Source organism: Lepus europaeus, chromosome 23, assembly GCF_033115175.1.
Source record: "Lepus europaeus isolate LE1 chromosome 23, mLepTim1.pri, whole genome shotgun sequence".
Lineage (NCBI taxonomy): Eukaryota > Metazoa > Chordata > Mammalia > Lagomorpha > Leporidae > Lepus > Lepus europaeus.
Window position 1 is genome coordinate 14884163 of NC_084849.1, and position 24451 is coordinate 14908613.

Genomic DNA, 24451 nt, shown 5'->3' on the forward strand with positions numbered 1-24451 from the left:
GAAGATGGGAACACTGAGGCTCTGAGTGGTGGAGTGACCTAGGAGGGTGACCCGAATGAGATGGTAGGAGTCGGGGCTTAGGCGTGGAAGCTTACTCCGACAGCCGGCATGGCGGGTGACTTGGCCATGGGAGGCTGGTGGCCTCAAGATTGGGCCAAGGCCTTTCCTGGTTGTAAGCGGTTCTTGAGCAAGGCTGTCAGAACTGGAGAGCAACTCTAGAAGGGAGGCCAACCCAGGAGAGGAGAGGATTCAATGTCCCTCCTCTCATCGTCTCCAGCTAGGGCCAGTGACAGCCACAGAGCCTCTGCAAAAACAAAAAACAAACAAAAAACAAAAAAACCCTGCAGAGATGCCAAAACCAAAAGAAAAAAGCTGAACTTACGGCCCTTAAATGAAGGCCTTTGAGCTGTGCCAATTCAGACCCAGGCTTTGCAATGGCTCCGGGAACTCTGAGATTCTTGATCTTGTCTGTCTGTGAGGTCCTGGCTGAGTGACAGCAGTGACGAAGGGCGGCTGACCACCTCCCGTGCTCCAGGGCCCGATCTGACCTGCCTATGTACCCATCGTCTCCTTTTCTTTTATAATAGCCCTTCAAGGGAGCTTCTGCTAGTATCTCCAGTTATAACAGTGAAAAAAACTATAGCCTGGAAAACACAGGCAAACGGCAGCTGTTCACTGGAGAACCCAGGATTTGAACCCAGAGCCCGTGTCCTTACTTACAGGACCTCCCTTCTGTCGCTTCACTCCTCTGGGCCTCAGCATCCTTGCCTGTATCTTGGGCTAATGATCGTACCTGCTCAGAAGGCGACTGTGAGGATGGAATGAGGTCAAGTACACAGTCACTTTAAAAGCAGGTGCTGGACACCTCCTGTGTGCTAAGCATGGCCCCAGGCACCAAAAAAAAAACAGCAATGAACAAAGGCAGTCGCTGGCATCCTGCAGCTTCTTTGGGAAAATCTTATCCCAGTCCTTGGGCCACTAACACTCAATCTACAATAGTGATTGACATGAGTTGATCATCACAGCAGCTTTATTGAGTGGGCTCTGCGTACCCCCAGATCTGAGCTTTTGGAACATCTCTGACCTCGGCAAAGATGGTTCATATCCAAGATCTAGGTGAAGCTAACAATTACTCTAGAAAAAAAATAAAGGGGGGGGGGGCAGATGGGGTTGTGCTTCCCATTTCGTTGATGGGTAGAATGAGGCTGAGAGCGAGCACAGGGATGGTCCTGACTTTTAAACCGCTGTCCTAGCAGCCCCGTCTTCTGCAGAAGCTCACGCCTCTCATCGCAAGGAGAAAAGGGCAGCAAAGTGCAGCAGAGGGGGAGGGAAGGGACTTGGGGACTTTGGGGACCAGTTTTTAATTAATTATTTTTTTAATGGGAAGTGGCAGCATAGTCAACTTTTACTGAGTAAGGACAGAAGGGGGGAAAAAAAACCCCACCATTTCTAGCACCAAAGGGCCATTCTGTCCTTAGAAGAGACAGGAAGGGCATGACCTCAAGAAAGAGGAGTCTGTAAACCGAATGGATTTAGCCCGATGAGAAACTCATCACACTGAACGTATTTTTCTCATTTCAATTTGGGCTCGGGGGAAAAAAAATTGTCTAATCAGGTTCATGTGGAGGTTTTTGAGAACCGGGAGGTAGGAGGCGTTGAAAAGAAGCTTCCAAGAAAGTGTGGAGCCTGACTCCACCATTCCTTGCAGACTCGCAGCACCTCCCCCTACCCAAGGTCAGCGGCAGGTGCACAGCCCCTTGGAATCGCCCCGGCCCTACAGGACTTCGTCATCTTCCCATAATCCCCAGCTGCTCTCCCTCTCTTTCCCCATCTCTCCCCTCCTCCCAAATGAACTCCCAACAGGTCAATGAATCTATTCTTCCGCTGTCTTCCTAATTAGTGTGCAAAGGAAGATGAACAACAGCGAGGAAAATAAACTTAATGTCTTTGTGAACCAAAAGGATTTTTTTAAAAAAGAAATAACCGGAACCCTCTAGCTAAAAGCTTTGCCAGGCAGCTCTGTACTCACACAAGAGTTTCCAGTTCCCATATGGCACAGAGGGAGAACAATTTATAGCCGTCTCTCTCCATGGGGCCATTTGAAGCCCCGTAAATGGACTTGTTCAGTTTAATTGAAATTCTCTTCTTGATTGTATTTTTGTAACCTATTAGGCCGAGCCGCCTCTTGATCTCAGAATTCAGCTGAAATTAAATTTTGAAGTGTAAGTGAGAGGTTGCCTTTTTCCCCCCCTGTTCTTGATTAAATAATGATTTGAAACAAAAACAATAAATAACAGTGCTGGCTTCCCTGGAGGGCTGAGAGAGACTCCCAGAGAAACGCCAGGGAGCTGGAGTTCGTGGTTGGGGGATTTAATTACTTATTAGAAAAACGCAAGTGTTAACACTGAGTGTATTAAGGAGCAAGGAGATGAGACAAGCTTATGAGTTAAAAGAAAAAAAAAAAACTTTGGAGCTTGACAGCGAGGGGGCTCAGGGAGGAGAGGGAAATATTTGCTTGCCTTTGCACACTGGCCATGAGTTCCTGAAAAGCAATTTATCCAAAAACATCTGAGCTCGGCCATACTGACCCAGCAGGGAAGAGCTTATAACAGCTCTGGGGTCTACCTGCGGCTTAATGGCTCTGGTCTCTTGGTTCCTTTCGTTGACAGTAGGGACAGTAGGGACTGAAGGAGTTAAGATGAGGAAGACAGAGTAGTTTGCTTCGTAGTTCCCAGAGAGAAGCATGACGTACACATGGGGTGTTCTGGTTATGTTGCTTACAGAGGGATCAGGGTAGCCATGAGCTATTAGAACTGAGGGCCTCACACATAGGTGTCTTGGGGGCAGATGGGGGGGTGGCCCAGGCAGGTGATAGATAAGAGGCACTGAGACCTTGCAGGACCTGGGGCCAGGAGAGCTCATGCCCCAGCCGAGAGGGGCAGCTGCAATTACTCTCAAACTGACCGTGGCCGGGCAGGAACATGGGCTGAGCATTGCCAGGTCGTATTTTCCAAGAGAAAGTGGTTGTTTTTTTGTTTTTATGTGAAACTTCACCATTCTTTAAACACTGGCAGATAATTTAAATCCATTTTGTAAATGTTTATTTATTTCTATCTCCTTGAGAGGAAGAACGATATTGAGAGAGAGTGACCGAATGAGCTTCCCACCACTAGTTCATTCTCCTAAGGGCTGGGCCAGGCTGAAGCCAGGATTCCAGAACACCATCCAGGGTCCCAACATGGGTGGCAGGTGCCCACATACCAGAGCCATCACCTGCCGCCTCCTAGGATGCATTAGCAGGAAGCTAGATCAGAAGCAGAGGAGCTGAGACTCAAACCAGCACTCCAGTATGGGATGTGGGAGTCCCAAGCTATGATTTAACACACTGTGCCACAACAGCCACCCCCAAGTTCATTTTCAAATATGCCAAGAGGGCTACAGAAAGCATTACCTAAAGCAAAGCACAGGTTGACTCGCCAGTTTTCCATTGTTAACTTGGGGGGGTTGAAACAGAGACTGTCCATATACACACCCTCACCCTTCCTACGTGGGACACAGAGTCAATGTCTGGCTTCCAGATGGTATTCCCTGGCTGCCAGGGCCCACCTCACCTGTGCGTGGGTCAGTCTGGACACACTAGAGAATTGGCAACTCCAGGGCACTATCTTCAACCCATGAGTGACGGGCGACTGGCGTAGAAATGCCCCAACTCCCTCACTCCTTGGTTGAGATTAACAGGTGCATGTTCTACCCTGGTTCCCAGAGTACACCCAGTGGGATTAAGCTCCAGGTCCAGACTGTGGCAGCTGGTTTGATAATGCAGTTTTAAGTGGTTCCCTCTCTCAGTTCCCCACTCCTCTGTGGAAGTTCCTTCCTCCTTCCAAATGATCTATTAGTAGTCAGATTCCTGTCTCAGTTTCTAGGCACCAGATTCGATAGGTGTTGTTTCACTTGGTAATCAGGCAGATCTTCCAAGGAGTGGGTTTTTATGCCACGTCTCAAAGGTAGGCATTCACGAAGACAGGACAGGAAGTTTAAGGGTTGAGATGGAAATGACTGAATCAGAGGAGAGATCCCTGGTGTGCGGGCTCCAGACAGGGAGTGGAGGTCCTGGTTATCGTGAGGGCTTCCTGCTGGGTGGCAGTGGGTCCAGGGTGGCTAATGCCGGGGACCATTTTCTAGCCGGTAGTAACAGGAGTAGACAGCAGCCACACTCGTAGGGAGAAAATCCCAGGGGCTGAAATAGAGCTTTCAGCAATGAATTCTGAGTTATCTACTGTCTGTCTAACCAAGGAGACAGAGGGGCAAGGAGGCATTGTCCTGGCGTGTCCATGTCCAGTGGGAGCTGTCTGCATCTTGTGTGCCACAGGGCGTCTCTGGCTAAGAAAGAGATGTCCAGAAATGGGAGGGCAAGGCGAGAGCCCAGGTGTCCATTGTCTCCATGACAACATGCATGACTCTGGGGTCTTCGCATGATCCATTGCTTCCTCCCCACCGATGCACACGCCTGCTACCTCTGGCTCCCCTCATGGTGTCTCTCCTCCTCTCTGTGTGGAGTGAGTAGAGAAGGTGGAATCTGGGGCTGTGGGGGTGGGGGCGGCATGAAACTGGCCAGACATAACCCAAGGATGAGTTTAGTAAAATGTCTCTGCCACCCGGAAGTTCTGAGCAGAGCCCATCAAGACTTGGAAAGACAAAACCAAATCGAGTTGAGCTAGAAAGATAGGCATGAACGTCTTCAGGATGCCCATGCTCTCTGCCAGAGTCGTCCTCCAGGCAGCTCAGCTAGGGAGAGGATACTCACTTGATGGGGACCTGCTATGGATGTTGTATGATATGGTTGTGCCCCACGCAAGGATCACTAGCGTCCAGGGCAAGTAGGAGGTCAACCCTCACCGAGCCATGAAGACTGTTGTGGGCTGCATCAGCCCAGAGAAAGGTCATTCTCTGTTCTAATTGTTCTGGCCCAAAGGGGCACCTTGTGCTAACTCCTGACCCAGAAGGAGAGCACCTTTTTGTGTCATCTGAACAGTGCTTCTGGGCAGGCTAGCCATCCTGCTGAGGGCAAGTGGCCAGACATAGTCCATTCTTCTACCTGGTCTCCCAGAGGAGCAGTGGGTGGAAAAGGGAGGAAGGAGACCCAGAGCAGCTTGTCCCTTCTGGAAGCCTTGGCAGCCAGGGTCTGAGGAGTTCCAGGAGGAAGGAGGAAGAGAGCAGAGGGGACTCCTGCCTGCCACGGGCCTGGACTTAGAACTTGCTTCTAGGAGTTCTTGCTTCTAGAATATCTCTGGTCTCAAGACTCCAGCTGCGGCCCCAGGCCCACCTAATTTGGTAGACCCTGTGGAGTACCATAGAGGACAGTTCTGTCTCCAAGAACCATCGAAGCACCAGTTCTAGCAACAGCCCAGCAGAGTCTGCCTGCCCTGTGGAGTTAGGAGGGGTTCACACAGACTGCCTCACACAGACTGCCAGGAAGCAGCTTTGGGCACTAGACAAGACATACGGTGGGTAAAGCACTGGTGGGTCCTAGTACAGCCTTGGACTTGTCGTGGCCCAGATGGAGAGATGGACCATAAAATAAACAAGTACCTCTAGTCCGTGCCAGTGCTGGCACTCATTTTGAGTGAGTGAATGAAAGATTTAATGAGTGAATGAATGAAGGAAATACAGAGAACTGTGCTCTCCTGGCCTGGGGGAATCCGAGAAGGCTTTCTAGGGGAAGTGACATGAAACTGGGAAGATGGAATTTAGCCACGTGCTGTAGGAGAGAAGGGAACAATGTCCTCAGAAGAGGAAACAGCACTTGTCAATGCCCAGGGGTTGGAAAACCGAGCCGTCGTGGCAGAACCTAGAAAACCCGCGTTGGTCTCCTTGGGTTATGGAGGTCAGGACGGGGAAGAAATAAGGACTAGGCTGTAAAGATCATGGTGAGCCAGGACAGAGGCTGCAGGTCCATCCGACAACAGGAGACTTCTAAGCGAGCAGGAGAGGTTGGTATCTGCCGACACCGCAGTGCATCGTACCTTGGCCTCTGTTTCCTGGTGATGAGGGGAAAGCATGGTGTCTCGTGAAGTCCTCAGCTCTGACCACACAAGTGACATGTGGCCAAGTCACAGGCAGGTGGAAACAACCTGAAAGCCCCCCGTGTGGGTGCAGAATGTGGGGTTGAGAAAGTGAACGTGGCAAGGTCCCTTTCTGGAAGCCACGAGCTCTGAGGGGCCCCCACACTCAGGATGTCCTTGCCAGTGGGGCGGATGCCCGTGTCCTTGCATGGAGGCTTTGAAATGGGTAGTCAGGACTGGAGAGAAAGGCCCGGCTGAATTCCTCCAGGTAGGGAGCCGGGAGGTACTGGAAAGAAATCGCCGCACTCCTAGACCGCTGCCCGTGAGCTCCGTTCCGGCCTCGTTCCTGCCAGGATGCGGTCACCCGACTGGCTTGTGACACACGGGCTGCCAAACACTCACCACTGCTGGATCAAACATTCCTTGATCCCAGCCCTACAGCTCAGACCCCAGGATCGAGCTGGCTGGTGTGACGCTTCCTCATGCCTGCCAGAAGTGCCAGGAGGACACGTGACCACTGAGCTCCAGAGGTGGGGAAACGGGAAGACAAGCTGAATGGGAACAGGGCCTATGCTTTAAAGGAAGTCTAATTTGAGAGAACTCCAGTTGGGCAACCTTGTTCTAAACCCTCTTCCCCCAAAGGCAGAGCTAGCCAGATCACCAGGCAGCTTAAGCAGCAGTTGCACTGGCTAGGACTTGGTGAAGCATCACCTTGGCGGTGTGCAAAGCCTCCTGAGAGAACCCTCCAGAAAGCCCTGCCTTCCCAGGCCATGGTGGTGTGGGGAGGACCTGCCCCAGAGCCTCAGTTCCTCCCTCTCACTTCCTGCCTCTGGCCCTGTCCAACACGGTCACGAGGCTGTCCCAGACATGCAGGTGGACACCTCAGCCTGATGATGTAGGTTGTCTCCAAGTGGCCACCCTTGGACCCAGGAGCTGGCACATTGGAAACATGATCTGCCCACAGGAGAACAGACCCATGGGTGAGACCTCTGGAGACCCCAGAAAGAGGCTTAGGGACCATTTAAGCAGAGAATTCTGGGATCTCAGCTACCCAGACAACGACTAGGGGGTGGGGAACGGTTTGGGGGCGGTACCCTCTTGGCCACACAGATTTCTCACCCCATCAAGATGGTCACTGCTGGAGGATACCCAGGGCTGGGACCCTCTTGTCCACAAAGGAGCATAGTACCATTGGCAGGGCCAGAACTGAACCCACTGTGTCATCCCCGCCATGATGCTGGTCTGAATGTTGCAAGGAAAACCCTCCGTGATGCTTGTAAACGCGCAGCTGCCCTCCTGGGTACAGGTTGCACACCTCCTTCCCCTGATCTGTCCCAGATCTGCCGTAAACAGCGTCCCGGAGTGGGAGGGCCCTTCCTCATCCCCAGTCACCCCAAAGCCAAATCTCCAAGCCCCTCCCAATGCCTTCGTCGAACACAGCCTCCCGCCCCCATGGCAAGACAGAGGAGTGCTCAACCCCTCCCCACCCCTTTGCATTCTCAGCAAATGTTTCCCCTCATGCAGCGTGGGCAATAAGGGATTGGCCAGGTTGAGTAGGCGAGGTCCCCTTCATGAGAAAACCAAACACCATGGATGCCCCCACCCCAGTCCACAGCACTTAAAAAAAAAAAAAAAAAACCCAAACGCAACTACGTTCAGGGCCAAGTGTGAGGATGTGCAGAGAGGTGTGTGTGTTTTCTTGTCATTTGCGACTCTAATGATGGACTCACTTGCCCGCTCTTCCCTTTCTCTTACACCTTACCTACCTACTAAAGGAGGAGTTCTTGCTTGGTAAGTGGATATGATCCGCAAAGACATGAGAGCATTTATTAGAAGCCACTCAAGAATCCTTAGATACCTTCTACCAGGGGAAAAGGACGCACACGAGTACCTGTAGAGACCTTTTTGTTTGTTTCTTTTCAGTCCGACTGTTTGACTTCCATTTTTTTTTTTGTCCCCTGCCCCACCCTTTTATTTTTCCTTTCGTTGAAAACTGCTAAAATGTCAGTTTGCGACCTTGACTTTAAAGCAGAACCAGAAACTCTCATCTTTATTTGGTTTCTTTTCCCCATGCGATATTTGTTGAGGGTTCTATTCAGGCAACTTTTTTCTATTAAAAAAAAAATTGTTTAACTGAGGATTTGGTTGAAGTTTAAAATTTTAGCTTTATCTCCAGTTTTCTTTTTTTTTTTTTTCTTTTTTATTTCCGAGATATATTTTTCCCCCTAGGCCCCGTAGTGCCCCCGTTTCTTTTGCCCTTTGCCCTTCCTTTGTTTTTATTATGGTTTTAGGTTAAGGGTGTCTACACCCCCTTTCTATTGAGTTGTCTCTTTTGTTTGAGTTCATTCCGTAGAGATTAAATTTTGTATAATTTCCTTTTTCTTTTCGTTTAATCTGGATCGCATGTGTTTTCTCTGCATGATACCTAAATCTTCCCGTTATTCTAGCAGGGGGTTAAAAAAAAAAAAAATAAGAGAGAGAGAGATCTCCTTTCTGTGGTACCCTTTGAGGAGTTTGTGCTTTTGTTTTTTGGCGTCTCTTCTTTCTTCTCCTCTCTCTCTTTCCTTTCGTTACAGTGCATCATCACGGTAAACATTTCTTGGTTATTTAAGCACAGCCCAGGCTGCCGCGCTCAGCAGGGTCCAATGGGTCTTTTTGCTTTCAGATCTCTGGGTCGGGGCCTGCTGCTGAACTCTTTACCAAAGCAGCCAGCCCGCTCGCCACCTCGCGGGGCCGCTCCCAGGAGTACGACTCCGGCAACGACACATCCTCGCCGCCTGCCAGGCACGCCAGCTCGGCCGGCTCCCGCGGCCAGGACAAGGGCAGCCCCGGCGGCGCTGGCCTCGCCAGGAGCCGAGAGCTCGCCAGCGGCAACACCTCCGATTCAGGGAACTCCTTCACCACCTCCTCGCCCCAGAACAAGGGGGCCGCTTTGGAGAACCTCTCCCCCACCAGCAGGGGCAGGGAGTCAAGGTCAGTGCACTTGGTTGGGCCTGGGAGGGTCCCTTGGAGCCCCACCTCTCCCTGCCCAGCCCCCATCACACAAGGAGTCTTTTATGCCCAGGAGAGAGAAAACTTGGCTCAAACTGGCGGTTTTTATTTTTAAGATTTTTTTTTTTTTTGGAAGACAGAAGGGGAGAGAGGGAAAGAGAGGGAGAGAGATTTTTCATCCACTGATTCACTCCTCAGGTGGCTGCAACAGTCAGGCCTGGGCCAGGCTGAAGCCAGAAGCCAGGAGCTTCTTCCTGATCTCCCAACATGAGTGCAGGGACCCAAGCACTTGGGCCATCTTCCGCTGCTTTCCCAGGTGCATTAGCAGGGAGCTGGATCAGAAGTGGAGCATCCAGGTCTTGAAATGGTGCCCATTTGGGGTGCCAGCTTTGCAGGTGCTGGCTCTACCTGCTACACCACAATGCCAGCCCCAAAACATCAGGTATGGCTGGATCCAGGGGCTCCAGGTACATCCCTGGGAATGTGTACTCCCCATTGCCTCTCTTGGCTCTGCTTCCCTGCTCTGTTGGCCTCGTGCCGAAAGCACTGGAAAATTTGCCACAGCTCCCATTCTATCAGGGTAGCCAGTCAATGGGATAAGTGCCTCTTTGCCCCAAATTTCAGCAAAACACCTGGGCTGGTGCCGCTGGCGTGGGCCGCGTGCCCATCTCTGGACTAGCCACTCTGTGCCCTTGGCTGGGATGTGTCACACGCCGCCCTCAGCGCCGATGCCCGGAGCTTTCCCTCACTCCTCTGCAGGAAAAGCCATTGAGAGCAGGAGAGGAGGGACAGAAGCTGGGCAGGCAAACACGTGCAGCGTTTCCCAGGAATCTCAGGAGAAAAGCTAAAGTCCGAGTCGTTATAAGTCACTGTCAGTTAAAAGCACGCCACAGGATTTAGCCAAATGAATGAAAAACGTAGACCCACACGGAAACCTGCACGCGGATGTTGACAGCAGCTTCATTCGTAGTTGCTCAAACTTGCAAGTAACCCAGAAGTCCTCGGCAGGTGAACAGGTAAATAAACTGTGGTCCAGCCAGACCGTGATGGACTGCTGAGCGCCACAGAGAAGTGCCCTCGTAAGACACAAAGAGCTGTGGAGGAGGGGCAGGCGTTGGACCTAGCCGTTAAGATGCCCACATCCCGAAGCCGGGTACGTGGGTTCAATTCCAGCTTTGCAGGTGACAGTGGCTCAAGTGCCTGGGTCCCTGCCACCCACGTGGGAGACCTGGGTTGAGTTCTTGCTCCTGGCTTTGGCTGGCTTCAATCCCAACTGTTGCAGGCATCTGGGGAGTGAATCAGTGATGAGAGTCCTCTCTCCACCCCCACCCCCACGCCTTTCCCCCACTTTCTCTCCCTTCCTCTCCCCCTCTCCGCTCCTCCCTCTGCTCCCTCTCTCAAGTTTAAAAAAAAAAAAAAAAAAAAGCTGTAGAGGAAATGGACATACATTTCACCCAGTGAAAGAAGCCAGTCTGAGAAGGCCACATGTACGGTTCCCACCTGATGGCCTCTGGTAAAGGCAGAGCCATTAAGACAGTGGACACCAGGGTTGAGGGGAGGGGGGGATGAGCAGACGGAGCACAGAGGGTTTTTAAAGCAGTGAGGCCGCTCTGTAGGACACAGCCCCAGTGGAGGGCGGTCACAGGAATGTACAACACGAAGGGTGAACCCAGTGTCCGCTGTGGACTTGGAGTGACAGTCATGCGTCAGGGTGGGCCACTCCAGCCGGGGACACCGGGGACACGGCCGTGCACGTGTGAAGGCAGCGGGGTACAGGGGAACTCCCTGTGCTCTCCACTCAGCTGTGCTGTAAAACTAAAACTCTTCTAGTTTAAACACACACACCCACACGTGTGACATATACACACATATACCAGATGATTGTCAGTAGAGGGAGATTAGGGTGTCACTGAACACCGAGACTCTTACCCTTTTTTCCCACCTTTTTTTTTTTTTTTTTTTTTTTTTGACAGGCAGAGTGGACAGTGAGAGAGAGAGACAGAGAGAAAGGTCTTTCTTTGCCATTGGTTCACCCTCCAATGGCCACTGCGGCCGGCGCACTGTGGCCGGCGCACCGCGCTGGTCCAAAGGCAGGAGCCAGGTGCTTCTCCTGGTCTCCCATGGGGTGCAGGGCCCAAGCACTTGGGCCACAGCAGAGAGCTGGCCTGGAAGAGGGGCAACCGGGACAGAATCCGGCGCCCCAACCGGGACTAGAACCCAGTGTGCTGGCACCTCTAGGCGGAGGATTAGCCTGTTGAGCCAAGGTGCCGGCCCCTTTTTTCCCATCTTAATACCCATGCAAGGTCCAGTTTCTCCGCAGAAAACACTTCCCTATCGTAACCAGTGACCTGTTGTAACGCTACTGCTTCATCCCCTCTCAACTCTCTCACAAATGCTAATCACCGAGGGCATTGGCACGGCAATAGCTACTACAATTTCCCGATCCTTTAGTCGGCCCCGTTCAGCTAGTTATTTATCCCACAACTGGGTACCAGACACCTTCTGCGTGGCAGACGCTTGGCATGGTCTCATACAGACCTGCTCCTTGGGAGCTTACAGTCAATGGGGCAGGTGCATGGGGGAGGGGAACGGGTTTGCGGGCTCACTCTACCATATGATCAGCGTGGTGGCTGCTTCTTCTAGGGGTGAGAGTCTGCCAGGCTTTCCAAACGATGGCCAAAGCCATAGCCCTGAAGCAGTGAACAGCTTCCTCAGGGACATAGAACTCTTCATCCCTAACACATTGCCCCCTTCAGTCCAGGACAAACCACTTGGCAGCCACATGCAGCCCTGGCCTTTGCTGTGCCTGCTCCAGGACATCCGTGGCCCCAGCTCACACCCAAGCCTGGCTGGGAGCCAGAGCAGGGTTAGAGCAAATGTCAGTGTGTCCAAGAACAGGCAGGAAAGTTCCTGGATGGGAGAGGGGAAGACGCGTGTCTGTGGGTCTACAGCTACTACACAAGGAAAAAGCCAAAAATAGCAATAACAACAACAATGATAACAACTGCTAATATCTACCTGGCTCTAACCACATGCTAGGTACCATGCCAAGTACTTTTCGAGAAAACTCTTCCTTAGTTCCCTTTAAAACCTTTGCAGATAGGTGCTATCTGTCCAGATAGAGATAGATTATATAACGGTTTTTTTGTTTTGTTTTGTTTTAGCTAATGGGGAAAGTGAGCCTCTGCGTGGCTGAGACACTCAGTTAATAAGTGGCAGTGCCAACATTCAAATACAGATCTGTCTCCATAATTAGAGCTAAAGCCCTCAAAACATCTAGAAGGTACCTGCTTCATTTGATCTATGTGGACAGACAGATTCACTAATTTAGACCCAACCTTTCACCTTGAAACATAAATGATGGTCAAATTTATGCCTACTTATGTCACTGCAGCTATGAGCAGAGGGTTCTATAAATATGGCTGTACATCAGAGAAACCACCCAAGGCTGGTGAGCTGGGGCGGTTTGGAGCTGGCCAGATCAGGGCTTGGGACTCTGAGTGTCCTTGCGCAAGTGACTCACCCTTCTGAGTCTTCACTGTAACTTGAGGATAGCAGTAGGGCCAGCTGCCGGAGGTTGTTGGGAAGACTAAAGAAACAGTGCTTACGAAGTCCCTAGGTCACTGAAGAGGTTCAGAATGCCCATCCCATGGCTACTTATTGATAGCCTGTGCTGTTAGGTACAAAGTCCTGCGCTGGGTGCTACGAAATACAGTGTCCAGAGAGACGTGAGTCCCGTCCTAAGGAGCTCAAAGTCTAGGACATTATGGTTACAAAGCTAAGTGGTCCATATAGGGATAGGGGAAACCTATGGTCTAGGGTCTATTTTAACACATTAGAGATCACTCAACACAGACCTGGGGGATGGGGGTAAGGCGAGGTCAAACTGAAGTCAGAACCATGACTAGAATGAGCCAAGTGAAGAGGGGAGAGAAGAGCGTTGCAGACAGCCAGAGTGCTCTAAGGTCTGTGGACAAGAGAAAGAACAAGGATATTCCAGGGGAACCAGTACTCTCTTGTAGCTGGAGTCAAGAGAAGAAAGAGTCAAGAGCTGCCCCTGGAGGGGTGAGCAGGGGCCAGGTCACAATGAGCTTGGAAACCAGTATGTAATTTGGACTTGACTTTTGGCCCAGTCTTTACTGAGAACCCAGAAGGACTGTGGTATGGCCCTGGACAGGATGAGAAGACAGCAGACAGAGCCCTGGCCTTTGGATGATTCTGAACAAGGTTTCACCCTTTTCTGGGTCTTACCTTCTCCATCTGCAAGGTGGGCCACACCAAAGTATCACAAACTCAAACCAACAGTAGATCACCTTCCTGATGTCTGCCATATCTGTGTACTACTTAAACTCTCACTTTACGGAAATCAGTTTTCATACAGTCAGGTACCACAATGTTTCAGTCATGACAGACAACGTACATGACAGCATACAGACAATATACAGACAACATACGTGACAGCAGTCCCATGGGATTAGAATACCCATCGTTACTTCATAGCACCATCTCGGCTATCTGTGGTGATGCTGGGGTAAACAAACCTACTGCACCTGCCAGTGGTAGAAAAGTATAGCACATGAAGCCAGCGCCGCGGCACAATAGGCTAATCCTTCACCTGCGGCGCTGGCACCCCGGGTTCTAGTCCCGATCGGGGCGCCGGATTCTGTCCTGGTTGCTTCTCTTCCAGTCCAGCTCTCTGCTGTGGCCCGGGAGTGCAGTGGAGGATGGCCCAAGTGCTTGGGCTCTGCACCTGCATGGGAGACCAGGAGGAAGCACCTGGCTCCTGGCTTCAGATCAGTGCAGTACACCAGCCGCAGCGGCCATTGGAGGGTGAACCAATGGCAAAAGGAAGACCTTTCTCTCTGTCTCTCTCTCTCTCACTATCCACTCTGCCTGTCAAAAAAAAAAAAAAAAGAAAGAAAAGAAAAGTATAGCACATGCAATTATACACGGTACATAATACTTAATAATAACTGGTTATGTTGCTGGCTTACGTATTTACTACACTATACTTTTCATCATTATTTTAGAGTATACTCCTTCTACTTATAAAAAAGTTTACTACAAAGCAGTATGTCATGTTATGCCAACGGCAGCCTCACTCTGTAGCTTGTGGTTTACCTATTCCATTTAGGTTGTGTAAGGTCACTCTATGATGTTCACATCAAACAACAAAGTCGCCTGGTGATACATTGCTCAGAAAGTACCCCAGTCGCTTCTCATTAAGCAACCATGACTGGGTATATAAACTCAAAAGAAAGGAATATGTATTGTTTAAAATAAAAACAAAAACGGTATCATCTGTCCCACAAAGAAGGCACCTGTAACCATACACTTAACTGTAGTTGGTTACATTTGCAGGCATGAGGCTCTGAGCCTGAGGTCTGCTTCCTCTCTGAGAGATGATGAAGTTCTAAGAGAAGTGTTAAAGACCCGCTAGCACCCCGCTGCGACTTGCTCATGAACGTGAGCAGGACTGAAAAGGACTTGACATGGAATAAATCTCTCCCTGTGTGATGTATGTCACTGAGCACCATGCCCATGCCCAGTGGCCTGGCGTGCGCTGAAGGGCCCCTGTGGGATGTGTCCCACACTCGGGGGACGCTGAACTGGCTCATCCACCTACTGTTAAGGTCTCTTCTCTCTCTACTCCTCTAACACCTCTGGCCTGGGAAGTCTTCCCAGAGGGGGTGGGATGGGAAAGGCAAAAGCACGGTCCTGTGAGAAAACGTCGCCGCCCAGGCAAAGGCAGGGAGGTGAGTCGTTGCCCAGGTGGCCCCCGGAGCAGCAGGCAGCCCAGGGCTCACGGACATTCTCCCTCCTGCAGAGGATTTCAGTCGCCCTGTCTGGAATGCACCGAGGTGAAGAAGTCCAGTCTGGTCCCGTCCACAGCCCGGAGCTCACCCGTGAGAGGGTGCTCCCGCAGCTCCTCCTACGCCAGCACCCGATCATCCAGCCAGTCCTCCCGCTCCCCAAACCCCAGGGACTCCTCCAGGTACACCCGGAGCAGATCCACCTCCTCTGAAAAAAGGTGAGTGCAATTTTGACTCTTGCTCTGCAACACTTTCCTCCTTAGGGAGTTAGTTAAGGCGACTAGAGATGCCCTTTGACCCATGAGGGAAAGGAATCAGACACAGCCACGTTTGCGTACCCGTTCTACCCACTACTAGCTGGTGTCCCGGGAAAGTCATGTAACCTCTGTGAGCCTCATTTGCACAATGAAAACATAAAGGATGCTCTGAGTGCTGTTAGCACATACGTGACATGACAGTATGTTAGCACTCAGAGCAGTGCTTGGGTATAGCAGGTGTGAGTTATTATCGCTGCTGTTAGCACCAGGAGCTAATGTGGATGAATTAGCTTCTGCTGCATAAAAAGTTACCCCAGAACATAGCATCCCCACACAATAGTTAGTCCCTGATTCTCTGGATCAGCACTTTGGGCTGGGCTCAGCTGGGTGGTTCTTCTGCTTTCACTGGGCTTACTCATGTGCCTTTGATCTCCTGGAGGCCTGGCTGACAGCTGCTTGGTGTGGATGACCCCATGACCCCAGCGGACTTACACCTGCCTCATGTGGTTTCTCATTTTCCAGCCAGTCTGACTTGGCTCATTCCCATGGTGATGGCAGCATTCCCAAGACAGCATTCCCAATACTGGGAAAGGTTCCTTTAGTCTTGGGCTTGGAAGTGACCTGCCTGGTCTTCTGCTATTCTGTTAGCCACACAAGTCACAAGACCCATCCAGAGACAAAGACGCGGAATCACACTGCAGAGGGTATAGCTATAGGGAGAAGAATCCTTGCCATTCTCACACTCCACCACCCAGTTCCAATAACCATTTCCAGCAATTGCCTGATTGTCTCATATGGAATGATGCTGTAGTAGAATGTACAGGCACAAGTCTCAGGAATTGGAAGATTGCATCCGATCTAATCAACCCATGGCCTCATGGTATCCTGCTTCCCTCTGCAAACAGAACTCCTCAATAGCCGTTGGTTTCTTTGTGCAGTCCTATAATAATCCTAATAAAACAGTTACTTGCTTAGTTGGTTATTTTAAGAACAGTCTATTCCAAGAAAGAAGGCAAGGCAGCTGACAAAAAAATTCAACGTGATAGAGTGATATAAATAGAAAAGCAAACCAAGCTAAAAGGAAAATTAAGGCGATAGATATAATATTAAGTCAGGAGAAAGGTTAGGTCCCCAAAGACATGTCCTGCTGTTCTGTATGGCTGCTGTGGAGGTGGGCTGCAATTGTGACCTCTGAGCTCCCTCACAAAGCAAAGAAGGAAAGCGTTCCATTAAGTGTTACATTATTGAAAATTTACTTTGCCATGACTGTCTAGGAGAGAGAGATGAGTACATGGAGCTCTGGAAGATGAAAATGAAGTCCAGGCTAGAATCTAGATCTCGGTAGGTCCAATGCCATTGTTAAGAGTCTGTATCTGGTAGCCTTGAGACATTATGAATTTGGCCTCTCTGATCATTGATGTGTTCAAGATCACCAAGCAAATTGTTTTCTTTTGAAAAAGTAGAAAGTCCTGAAGGTTCTTTAAAGAGCAGAAACATTAAATAAGTGATCAAAACACACTGAACTGCACCACCTTTTCAAGTTGTGGTTGACGTCCATGGTGCATCGCAGTTTGCTTCTCTTCCTACACCCAGAAGTACAGTTCAGGACATCAGGACTGTTTGTGATGTAGCCCAGCTGCCTAGCAGGCCTGGCACAAAGCATTCCTCAAGTATTTGTGGAGTAAAAATAATAATATAATAATAATAATAATAATAATAATACTGTGATGTTATTAAAGCAAAAAGAATTAAGCCACTTGCTTGGAAGAGCAGCTATTCCTGATTTTTCATAGAAGTCATGGAAAATGACTCCTGTGGGGAGCACTACAGCAGAAGTGCCCCCAGCATCCTCCCCACGTGACCCCGCATCATTCATTCTGGAGCTCTCTAATGGTATCTTTCCACGTGCAGCCAAAACCAAACCCTGCAGGCAGCGTAGCAGGACCCTGGGATGCTGAGATCGGAGGAGCTGTTCTTCCTGCGCTTCCTCTAAAAGTGGTGGGCATTATCGGAGAAGGAAAAGGACTGGGAGAAGGCGTCCGCGTAGGGGCTGGGAATTTGGGCGCACGACTGTAGTCTAAGGAAGGCAGAAGCGTTCTGGAGCCGCACCGACCTGGGTCCCGGGTGCCTGCGAGGCAGAGAGGCCCGGACTCACATCCTGCACCACCTGAGTGACCCTGAGCAAGCTGCATGGCCGCTCTGCACCCCTGTCTCTCCATCTTTAAGGTGGGACTGATAACGATCCCTGAACCTGGGGTGTTGAGGACTCAAGGAGGTAATGCACACGAAATATGAATTCCATGTCTGGCACACACAGAACGTCTCACAGTCATCACTGACACTAGCCACCTGCTGGCTCGCTGGCGACTGTGCCAGATGGCTTGCCCTAACTTAGTCAGCTGATGCCCCAGCTTTGTAGGAGCCGTCCCGTAACCGATGAGAAAAATGAGGCTCAGAGGAGCGAAGCTGTCCGCCTCAGGGTCGCACAGTGCAATAAGTAGCCCGGGTAGTGAGCACTCAGATAGAGGACGTTGTCCATCCTAGCCACCCAGCGGGGAAGGGGTTTTGTTCTCTGCTTAAGGTCCCAGGCCTCGGCCTGGGAACTCCCATGTACGAAGCGCTGGACGGCCGTCAACCCCAGTGGACGGATGCTGTACAGGCCCCTCAAGGGCTGTCCCCTCCTCCCCAGGTCCTACTCCCGCTCTCCCAGCTACTCCTCCAAGTCTGGCAAGAGGAGCCCACCGAGCAGAAGCTCGAGATCCCGCCGCAGCCCCAGCTACTCCCGCTACAGCCCCAGCAGGTACAGGCCCCGCCCCAGGGCTGGCCACGCCCAGGACAAAGCTCCGCCTCCCAGCCCCGCCCCTTCGCCCCAATCGTCCTCTTAAGCCCCGCCCTCGCCCTGGTATGGATGGAAGCAGTTGCCTTGGTCCAATCAGGAGTGGCACCCAGGCCCAGGTTCACCTGTGTCGTGATGTCCCCACCGCCAGCACCCCCACGGCCGCACCCCAGTACCCACGACCGCACCCATCAGCCTCCTCACCCGCATCCCTATTCTCACTCGCACTCTGGCCCCAGCGGCGCCTGCATCTGGTGGTGCCCACCCGCCAAGGCGGGTCCACACAGGCTCTTCCCCGAGGCCCCGGGCGACCCCAGCCCCAGCTCCCCAGTTACCCGCCGTACCCCTCCAGGGAGCGGGTCCCCAAGTACAGCGAGAAGGACTCGCAGCCGCGGGGGCACGAGCGCGCGCGTCGGAGACGGCGGTCCTACTCGCCCATGCGCAAGCGCCGGAGAGACTCCCCGAGCCACCTGGAGGCACGGAGGATAACCAGGTGAGGCCGCCCTGCCTCCCACCCGCGGTCCCGCCCGTTAGGGGTCCTGAGCCCTCCGCCTGGGCCCCCGGGAGGCCCTCATTTAGGGACCTGCACAGCTTTGAGACCTTCAGTTCTGCACCCCGGCCTCCTGGGGCCTGCAGAAGGGGGAGGGGGGTAGAGAAGGGATGGGGTCATCCTGGGAGTGAGTGTGGCCTGGAAGGTGTCTTGGAGTCTGAGGGTGGAGCCAGGGCCAGGCAGGCAGGGCTGGGGAAGGGAGAGGAGTCTGGCCAGGGAATGGGAGTGGAGAGCCGAATGCACAGCCGTGGACTCGGTATTGACCTGGTGATGGAGTCTGGCATTGGAGACAGACGGCACCGTCAGGCCCACCTCTGGGTCTACTGTCCCCACCCTGAACCAGATGTGCAGAGAGCTGCAGGGCTACCTGGGTGCTGGGGGCAACTTGGAGGGCGCCTTAGTGGCCAGCTCTGGATTTCGAGCCCAGTCCTAGCCGAGCCACTCCCTGGTGACCCGGGAAAGCCTCTCCACTTCTTCCAGTTGTAGGAAATAACTCTCCGGATAGGAGGAGGGCGAGATGAAAGGGAACACAGAGATGGGAGCCCGTGCCTTGTGCACTGAGACGCAGCGCGCACCGGGTGCCCTTGCAACTGGCCGCGTGGTCAGAGCAGGTGCAGGTGGCCGGCTGTGCCACGTGAGGTCTCAGAAGAGAAAGGCCCAGGGTCCGAGTGGAAATGAGTTTCTGTGGCCTTGGAAGCTGGGAGGATGACTGAGGTTGCTGTGCTAACTTTGGTTTGGGCTCTTCCTCAGCCGCTCACCCTCCGCCCCCGCAGAGGAGCCTGGCTGCCCAGTGAGCCCTCCCTGCAGATGGTGGACAAACTGGAGCCCGGGCCTGGAGCCCCCGCCTCAGCCCTCAGAAGCCCGGGGGGGGGGGGGGTTTCTGTTCCTCCTTCCTCGCCCAGAGCCATCACTGGGCTCGGCTTGGAGGAGGGCTGAGCTAGAGAGAGTGGCATTCCAGAGGCTGCTTGGTCTCCCTAGCCCCGAAAAATCCATGTTGTTAACCCGTCCTGCATTTGCCAGACCTCAGCCCTTCGGCTGTGTCTTCGCTTTTACCTTGTGTGCTCATGTAAGGAACTATGGGTGACTTGATTTTCCTTGAATAGATATGCCCCTCTTTATTTTTCTTTGTAGAGGCCCGTGCGTTTATGTCAAAAAAGAAACCCGATACAGTACAGTAAATGGAAAATCAGCTTCTCTCACCATAAATAGAAGGTTCTAGTAAAAGTAAAAATAGCAACAGAAAACCACAATTAAGCTTCGGTATGGATTCTGTTGCCAGCTGAAGGCTCTGAGCCCTGGGCTCGCTGCTTTTTTAAGTGAGATTATCAGTTTTCAAGATGATGTAGCACTAAGCCGACACTATCTCTTTGGTGTGTTGGGGTGGGGGTGGGGATGGCAAAGGAAGGGGAGAGGGGCTGGGTTGGGGCTGGGGGGAGTGTGGCCCTCACGCGTCCTCCTGTGGTCTCTGCAGTGCCCGGAAACGCCCTATCCCCTACTACCGGCCCAGCCCATCCTCTCCTAGCAGCCTCAGCAGCTCCTCCTCCTGGTACAGCAGCAGCAGCAGCAGCCGCTCCAGCAGCCGCAGCTACTCCCGGAGCCAGACTCGCAGCCGGAGCCGGAGCCGGAGCCGGAGCAGGACCCGCACTAGCAGCAGCTCGAGCTCCCGAAGTCCCAGCCTGGGCTCCCGGAGCCGGAGCCGGAGCTACAGCTCTGCGGGCAGCTACGGCAGCACGAGGCGCTAAGCACCGGGGCCTCTGAGAGCCAGCTGACCCTGGGGGCTCCTTTCGCTCCGCCAGCCTCCCCCTCCCGCCCGCCCTCCCCGCCTTCTCCTTGGTGACAGATCCTGAGGGCTCCTGGACCCTGCCCCTCCTGCTCCTCCGGGGAGGAGGCAAAGAGAATGCGAGGGTTCCACCCTCTACGACAGGCTGCTATGAGCCTCTACCAGCACCGTTCTGGGGCTCAGTCCAGGCCTGGGCAAATGGACAGACACATCCTCCTCGGGCACACAAGAAAAAACCAAAAACTCAAGGTTTTGTAAGAAGCAATGGGCCAGGACGGCCGAGACAGCTCTGTTCACCCACTGCTCATAGGATGCACCCGGAAGGCCATGGGAGACTCACCCCATCTGCCCTCATTCTCTCCTCATGCAGTCTCTTGGCTGCATGTTTATGGGACCCACCCCCCATGTTCAGGGGAGAGTCAAGAGAGGAGGCCCAGCCAAGTTCAAGTCTGAGACAAGGAGCCAGGCCTTCCACCACCTCCAACAGGCCAGAGCTCAGAAGCCCAGGATCCTGCGAGAGGGAAGACACAGGAGCAGGGCACATGGGCAGTGGAGTCGGTGGCAGGTGACGGGAGATGGGGGTGGGTTCTCCAGCGATAAGAGGAGAAAGGAAGGACTCCTCCATGGCTCCCAAGATCCCAGTGTGGTCACGGGAAGGAGCCTGGCAGGTCCCAGCCACGGAGAGGCTACCACTTGGCTGACCCAGAATGCCTCCTGGCTGGCCACAGGGGCCCTGAATGCCACAAGAAAGGAGACAGGGGAACGGTGGGGAGAGCTTGGACCACAGCACCACTTCCCAAATTTGCCTCAGCCCCACTGGCTGGCACCAACTTAATTCCACGGGACCATCTGCTGAACATTCCCCAGGGCCATGGCCACACGCCAGTCCCCAGCGCCAGCCAGTCTGGCCTTGCCCTGCAGTTGGCGCCTGCCCACCCTCTCCCCACCGCCCAGGCAGCCACACCCTGGATCCTACCCAGTGCAGCCTGGCTCCCTCCCACCCAGCCACCCTTCAGTCCCAGTCACCCCCCTTGCCGCTCAGGAATTTTGCCAGGATGGGGCACAGTGGCTCAGGTTTGGAGGCGAAGGACCCAATTACAGAGATGCCCTAGGGATGAGGGGCTTGGGTGCTGTGCAGCCTGGGTTCCTGCTGGCGTCAGAAGCTTCCTGTCAGCCTGAGGATGCCCCGCCTTCCCCTGCCCAGGGCTGGGCGGCAAGGGCAAGCTGAGCTCCATCCGACTCACAAATACCACCAGCTGCTTCACCCACAGAAGGCACGGAGCACGGGGAGCGAGGGACACGGTCCTTAAAATAAACCTCGGGCATCCCCCTCACCAGCTGCCTGCCTGTGGATGAGTGTCCAGTTTGTGGTGGCAACAGCAGCAGGACCGGGCATGGAGGGAGAGGAGGAGAGAAGAGAACTCCCAGCTTTGGCTACTGGAGCTGCAGGGGAAGCTAAGAGGAGACCGTCTCTTCACCACCTATCCCAGGGAAAACATTTGGGAAAAATTCCTCGTCCTTAGAAACGGGAGCATCCCCTCCGGCCAGTCTTCCCCCATCGTGTCCAGCCTGCAATCACCCCTCCCCAGAGTCCTTCCTCCATCAGCAGAGAGGAGCAAGGTGGCCCCTGGGCAGCAGTGGACAACCTGGCCTTTCCATGATGGCCTCTGGCCCAGGCCTAAGCCCCTCGCACAAAGACTGACAGATGCCAATGTTGTCACCGCAGAAGGCCAGATGGCAGGTGCCTGGGACGGGGGCAGGTGCCCCGGGAGGCCGTGTACAGCGACTGTAAATAGCCCTGTTTGTTCCCCCTGGACTCCCATCTCCATCATGGAGACCACAGCTTCCTAGAGCCACCAAACCTCCTTCGAGGGCAGCCAGGAGAGACCAAGGAGCCTCCTGGGCCGCCTGCATTCACACAACGCTAGGGGACCATTTTGCCTGGAACTCCTAGCAAGTCTTTTATTTATTTTATTTATTGACCTATTTATTTATTTATGTGATCTCTCCCTCTCAGTTAACAGTATTATTTATTTATTTATTTATAGGGAACGATTGTGTGTGTGTGTGTGTGTGTACGTATGTATGTACGTGTCTGTCTGGCAGGGGGTGCTGGAACTTCTACATTATTTTCGTGCATCTTTGTTTTCCTCATGCTTCCATGAATGTGGGCAGGGATGCTGACCTTTTCCCGGCAGGCCTCTGAGATCTGAACATCCCGAAGTTGACCCGGAAGCACACCAGTCCCAAGGCTCCCTACTCTGCCTGACGCCAGCAGGGCTCAGGCCCGTGCCGCAGACCCCCACCCACCAGCCAGCAGGTCAGAAAGATGAACACGCAGTGGCATCACAGCGTCTACACTGAGCAGGAAGGCACAGGCTGCAGCCAGTGGAAGTCCCCTTAGGGACAGAGGTGCCACCCCTCGGCACAGCCGTGAGGTTTGTGCTGAGGACCGAAATGAGGCAGCTGCCTTGTGTTGTGGAGCGAGGGACAGGCAGTGAACATAGCGTCTGGGGTAGCACGGGGGGTCGTACCACGAGATGGAGGCCGGGGAAGATGCAGGTTCCCATCGCGCCCGCACTGCAGGGCGGATGTGCGGGGCCAGGGCTACCCAGTGCAGCTGGCTCCCTGGGAGTCACACGTGCCCCAGCTCTGCTGTCCCTGACTTCTCCCCGAGGCTGCCCTGGAGGGGTTCTTACAGGGTTCTTACCCAGCAACCCCAGCAGAGGTCTTTCTCTGTGAGCTCTTCCAGCTGTTTCTAAAATTAGGGGAGAAATCAAGATGGACAAATAACCAGACGCTCCCCCAAGAAGGTCCCTCCCCAGCCCGTCCTGGGACCCAGAAATCAGAGGCATTTGTCAGGCTCGCCTTTCAAACCAGCGGCAGTGTCTTCCGGCTGCCAGCTAGCCAGCCAGGCCCCCTGTGTTGCCGGTCTCTCCCCGCTGCCTCCACACTGCCAGCCTGCCTGGGCAGCTTTGTGGTGGATGGGGTTTTTGCGATTTCCCTGGTTGTTTCCCTGGCAACGTGACAACCCTGCCCTGGCAAGGAGGGACCTCTGTTCTGGGAAAATTTGAAAGAAACTTGCTTAAACACCTCCTGGGGGAAATTCATTCCCCTCTCCCTCCCTCCTCCCCTCCCCCCCTCCCTCTCTCCCTCCCTAGCTTCCTTTATACTTTCTGAATTTCCACCCAAAACATAACTAAATAAACTCTTGTTGGGGCACCGGTAACCTTGAATAACCAGACCCCTCAATCATTGCTTGTCCTGTGCCTGCTTCAACCTCACTACCTTCTGCTCCAGGGGATATGGGGGATTGTCTGAAACCTGCTTATGGGGACAACTTGGCCAAAAGCCAACATCCAAAATGGGGGGTGGGTGTGGCTTGAGGTCAAACAACCTGCAACCTGCACCGTGACACCCCCCCACACACACACGCACGCGCTTACGCGGCTCCTGTGCAGTGCGGGAGTGACGCCTGGCAAAGCCCCGCCAGCAGGAAACTGAGAGAGAGGCCTCAGACAGTTCCAGGAGCCCCTCAATCGTGGGAGGGGAAACGGAGAGGAAGAAGGGAACCCCCTTCTGCCATGTCATCATCTCCCCTCTCCACAGATACTCAAAGTAGCCTCATGGGCATGGCTCTTGCTCTACTTTTGCCCTCAAGCCGAATGGAAAATGTAGAGTCCAAATAAAAACAGGATTCCTCAAAAACACACCTCCCCTCCCACTGGCCAGCTGAGCGCCGCTGAGCCGCTCCTGCTAGCTCGGTTACCGGCCCCGCGCACCTGCGTGCTGCTCACCCTAACCCCTGTCCTCTCGCCCCCCGCACCCCGGCACCGACGGTTTGGACGCCGCCGTCACTTCCTCTCTTTTTTTTTATTTGGGGCTGTGTCGGGGTTTTTTGTTTGTTTGTTTTTAGTTTTTGTTTGTTTGTTTGTGTTTTTTTGATGGATGTTGTTTTGCTTTGTGAATTCCATGTTGGGCTCCCTCATTAAAACACGGTTTATTTAACGATGTATTTTCCGTTTATTGAGTGCCACTGGGAACGGGACCACCTCTTCCCCAGAATCGATCCTGGAAATGCCAGGTCCCGGTGCCGCTGTCTGCACAGGGGGCATCGTCACCCAGGTAATGGGTGCTGGAATCGCCGGATAAATTGGAATTG

General features: G+C 53.2%; 1 protein-coding gene across 1 annotated transcript in view; it reads left to right on the forward strand.

Moving 5' to 3' along the window:
- Window positions 1-20251, forward strand: part of SRRM4 (serine/arginine repetitive matrix 4) — a 159732-nt gene extending 139481 nt beyond the window's left edge. The window contains exons 9-13 of the mRNA XM_062182616.1: window positions 8728-9035; window positions 14881-15084; window positions 17813-17923; window positions 18312-18452; window positions 19981-20251. Of these exons, the coding sequence (XP_062038600.1) occupies window positions 8728-9035; window positions 14881-15084; window positions 17813-17923; window positions 18312-18452; window positions 19981-20251 (1035 nt within the window). The remainder of the gene's footprint in view (window positions 1-8727; window positions 9036-14880; window positions 15085-17812; window positions 17924-18311; window positions 18453-19980) is intronic.
- The last annotated feature ends 4200 nt before the right edge of the window (window positions 20252-24451 follow it).